The 3,952-nt window shown below is 38.0% G+C and overlaps 1 protein-coding gene across 1 annotated transcript; it reads right to left on the bottom strand.

Moving 5' to 3' along the window:
• Positions 1 to 462: 462 nt before the first annotated feature.
• On the bottom strand, positions 463 to 1,443 carry LOC101726525 (olfactory receptor 14I1-like). The gene has a single exon (XM_087216980.1). The coding sequence runs from the start codon at positions 1,441 to 1,443 to the stop codon at positions 463 to 465; it is 981 nt and encodes a 326-aa protein (XP_087073106.1).
• Between the last annotated feature and the right edge of the window lie 2,509 nt (positions 1,444 to 3,952).

The following is a 3,952-nucleotide window of genomic DNA, read 5'->3' as shown; positions in this document are numbered from 1 at the left end:
GTTGTCCCCCTCCCTAACCACCTTGTCACTTATCCCAGCCTGAGTGGAAGAGTGAGTGCAAAGAGCACAGTGCAGACAGCAGGGTCTTCTCACAGGACCACTCAGTGTGCTTCTCTATGTTGGTCAGATACAGCACCTGAGGTTCTCTCAACAGCACAGGTGTCTGTTAAGGTGGTACACAAAAAGCATGCCCAGCTCCCAATGCCTGCCTTTGATCTTATCTTAATATATCCCAAATATATTCAAAACAATTTGTCAATATAGACCAGATTTCTTATGTTTCTAAAAAGGGTTATAAAACATAAGAATTACTGAGCAAAAAAGTTGAGATATACATTTGTCATTCACCATAAGAAACATATAGAGAGACACATACAGACAACAAAAATACGGAGTCAGCTAAAATACACAGTCCAGAGGTGTAGATCACAATTAAATGACATACATCATTAATGAGTAAAACTAAATTCCAATGGTAGATGATATTTTTGTTTTACTCAAGAAATTTTTCACAGAAAACACACAGAATCTGTTGAACATTCTTTGCAGAGCAGCATTGATCTCCCTGTTGCGTAGACAGTAGATGATGGGGTTCATGAAGGGAGGCACCATGCTGTAGAACACAGCAGTCAGCAGATTCTTAAGGGATGGTTTCTTTGCAATGGGACCTAAGACAGCCACCACCCCAGAAATTAAAAACAAAAAGAGAATGGCCAACTGTGGTGTACATGTGGATATGGCTTTGGTACGGGCTTCCATGGAATGCATCTCGAGCACAGTTGAAAAAATTTTGATATATGACATAAATATAAAGGCTACACAGCCTAAGACAAAACAAATACACACAATAACCAATATAAATTCAGAATACTGGACATCTGCTGATGATATCCTCAGAATTTGAGGAATATCACAGAAATATTGCTGGATCACATTGGTCTTGGTGAAGGGAAGCCTGAAGAGAACACCAGTATTCATACCTGAGTATACCAGACCAGAGGCCCAGGAGCCAGCTGCAGCCTGTGAGCACAGCCTTGGAGTGATGATGAGCCCATAGTGCAGAGGGTAGCAAATGGCCACATAGCGGTCATAGGACATAACCGCTAGGAATGCAAATTCCACAGCTGCAAAAAGTGTATATAAGAACATCTGTCCAGCACACTCTGTCAGGGATATGGTCTTACTACCAGTCATGGAATTCACTATGGCTCTGGGAACAACCACTGAGATGCTGCCAAGATCTAGAAGGGCCACATTGATTATAAAATAGTACATGGGAGAGTGCAGACATTTTTCTGTAACTATGAGTGTGGCAGTCACAAGATTCCCTGCCAGTGCTCCCAGATAAATCATTAAGAACAGCACACCTTGCAGAACCTGGAGCTCCCGGGAGCCTGTGACATCCATGAGGAGGAACTCTGTGAAGACAGTGAGGTTGTCCATGTCTGCCCACCAGCCATGGTCTCTACAAAGTCAGAGGTTAAAGTGAGCAGTGGATGATCCACAGGCAGAATGCATAGCACCCATTAGACCTGCAGTTTCTTCTAATTAGGACCTCAGGAGACAATAAGGGGATAAAATGAAGCATTTTGAAATCTAGTGAACATATATATTTCTGTTTTGATTTTCTTTCCCCAAACTGCTGACATGTTTTTAGTTTCTATACTCATAGCAGGAGAGAATTAAGCAATATAGTATTTAAAATGAAGTCAAGTTCCATCTCTCATTTTTTCAGTTCTTTCAAAATTACTCTTTAAATTTTACTTGGACACCTCAAATATTTTCCCATTTGTTTCAGTTTTGTGTGGTGATCCTACACCTACTCTATGAGAGCTTCTCTGTCAGCCCTGGGGTTGGAAAATTCCTCATCTGCTCCTCATTCGCTATGTCCTATGGGTGTAGAATGACTGTGATGTGATACTTCTGTGGCTGATGCTCTCCTCAGTTTTTCCTAACAGGTCTAATTCATGAACCTGAGCTGCCTTTGACAATGATTTTAATCTAAAGGACACCAGGCTGGTCAAGCTGTACCCTTTTCTTCCTTCACATGCTCTTCCAGAACAGTTTGTGAGCCCTTTCTTTCCCTATTTGCACTGTTATGTATACAAGAAGTGATTTCATTCTGGAGGTAGAATTTCTAATTTCCATTGGCAGTGTATTTTCTATTTTCTTCTGATACCTCCATGCCTGCATATTTTATATTAAGAAAACTTTTTTTGTATCAAGGATTGAACTTGGGACCTTGTGTTTGCAAGGCCAGTGCTTGAACCACTGAGCTAAATCCCCAGCCCTAAAAATAACTTTTTAAAATACTCCTCCTAAATCCAACTACCAGCTAGACATGTATTCTAATATTTAATTACATGACAACTGTCTCTGCAGACTCCCCTTCTGTTGATTTCAGAGCTTTTCTAAAATTTCATTATTCTGAAGTTATTTTAACCTCACTTCATTTACCATTGCTTGTTTTGAAGCAATCAAATAATAAAAAATCTGCTTACTAATTTTCTTTTCAGTATTTCAACTAGTCATACTGAGAGTTCTAGTATTGTTTTCTTTTATTTTCAGAGGTAAAAAACAGAACTCAGGTATTATAATATTGAAAATATTTTCATTGGCATTGGTAATACTTTGTTGAAAATTACTATGCCATTACAGAACATTTACCATTTCCTGCTCTTTCTGTGTATAAAAATAATTATTTGCTTACAGTGCACATTAATTATGAGTGTTCTACAAAACTGTGTTTATTGGAATTGTTTTGTCTGGTAATTATTTGACTTACATGTGGTTTCTTCTTTTAGCCTTATTTGTTATTAAAAAGACAATAGTTTGAGGACAGAATATCACTCTCAAATCCAAATTAATTGATGAAGCTGCTACTGCTGACATGGTGTGGATCACAGCCAACTATGGCAATTTTATTTCCTTTGTCAAATTCACAGATAGGGGTCATCAAAACTCTTAGTCTCATTTTCCATCCCATCTTATTACATGCCCTTCCTCTTAGTGCAAACAAATTCTCAAGTTTCCCTGAGCTGAATTCATCTTACATTTCCATTCTGCACAGCACATCCTGATCATGTCCAGAAGAGGAAACCCAAGGGCTGGAGATTTAGCTCAGTGTTTCTGCCACCTGTCTCACAAGCACAAGGTCCTGAGTTTGATCCCTGGTACAAAAAAAAAGAGGAAAACCAGATTGCTCCTCCTTTTCATTTTCTCAGTGATGTGTTGAAAGAATTTGGCCACAACTTCAAAATGTGAAAAACAGAGTGAGTGAGACATTTCATTTGCCACAAGTAACTAAATGGGTGAAATATCACAATTTATCTAAAGAGGCATTATAATTTTAATATTGTGTGGATTCCAGTTATCATCAAATTGAGCATAAGAGTGACCACACTAGACTTCTCAACCTTTTTGCTTTTGCTAATTTAAAGACCATGCTTAAACACTATAGTTTGATTTCCATGAAATGCTCTCATAAATTTTAGCTGCTTATAGATTTGTTCATTTGTTCATTACCCTTTTAATTCCACCTCAAGTTACTATTAAAATGGCCTGTTTCCCTGTTCCACAGTAATTTCCAATCACTATAATTCCTATCTTTAGACTTGGGCCTTAAATGGAACACAGCTCCTCCTGGACCACTTGAAAAACTAATTTCTCAAGGTAAACTGTAGAAACTGGAACAATCTGTCTTTTTTATACTACGTATACATCACGTGTGGCTGAAATAGTTACTTTAGTTAAGATTTTGAAGTATTCCATAGATACTTGTATCTATCTTATACATTACTAATGTTAACAGAAATATAGAAATTAACATGCACAAAATTACCTGAGCAGTGGAGTAATGATTCTAACCTCACTAACAAGAATGTTGCTTGTGTTCAGTGTTAAGAGACTTATTGGGGTCCTTGATCCCTTCTTCAGTGAGTAATACCAAAGT

Source organism: Heterocephalus glaber, unplaced genomic scaffold, assembly GCF_053883595.1.
Source record: "Heterocephalus glaber isolate CG9 unplaced genomic scaffold, H.glaber_assembly_v1.0 deba00001461, whole genome shotgun sequence".
Taxonomy (NCBI): domain Eukaryota; kingdom Metazoa; phylum Chordata; class Mammalia; order Rodentia; family Bathyergidae; genus Heterocephalus; species Heterocephalus glaber.
Note: the sequence above shows the minus strand (reverse complement) of the source record. Positions and strands in the feature narration are given on the sequence as shown.

Coding starts and splice junctions, on each gene's coding strand:
- LOC101726525 (XM_087216980.1), bottom strand. CDS start 1,443: ATGGACAACCTCACTGTCTTCACAGAGTTCCTCCTCATGGATGTCACA.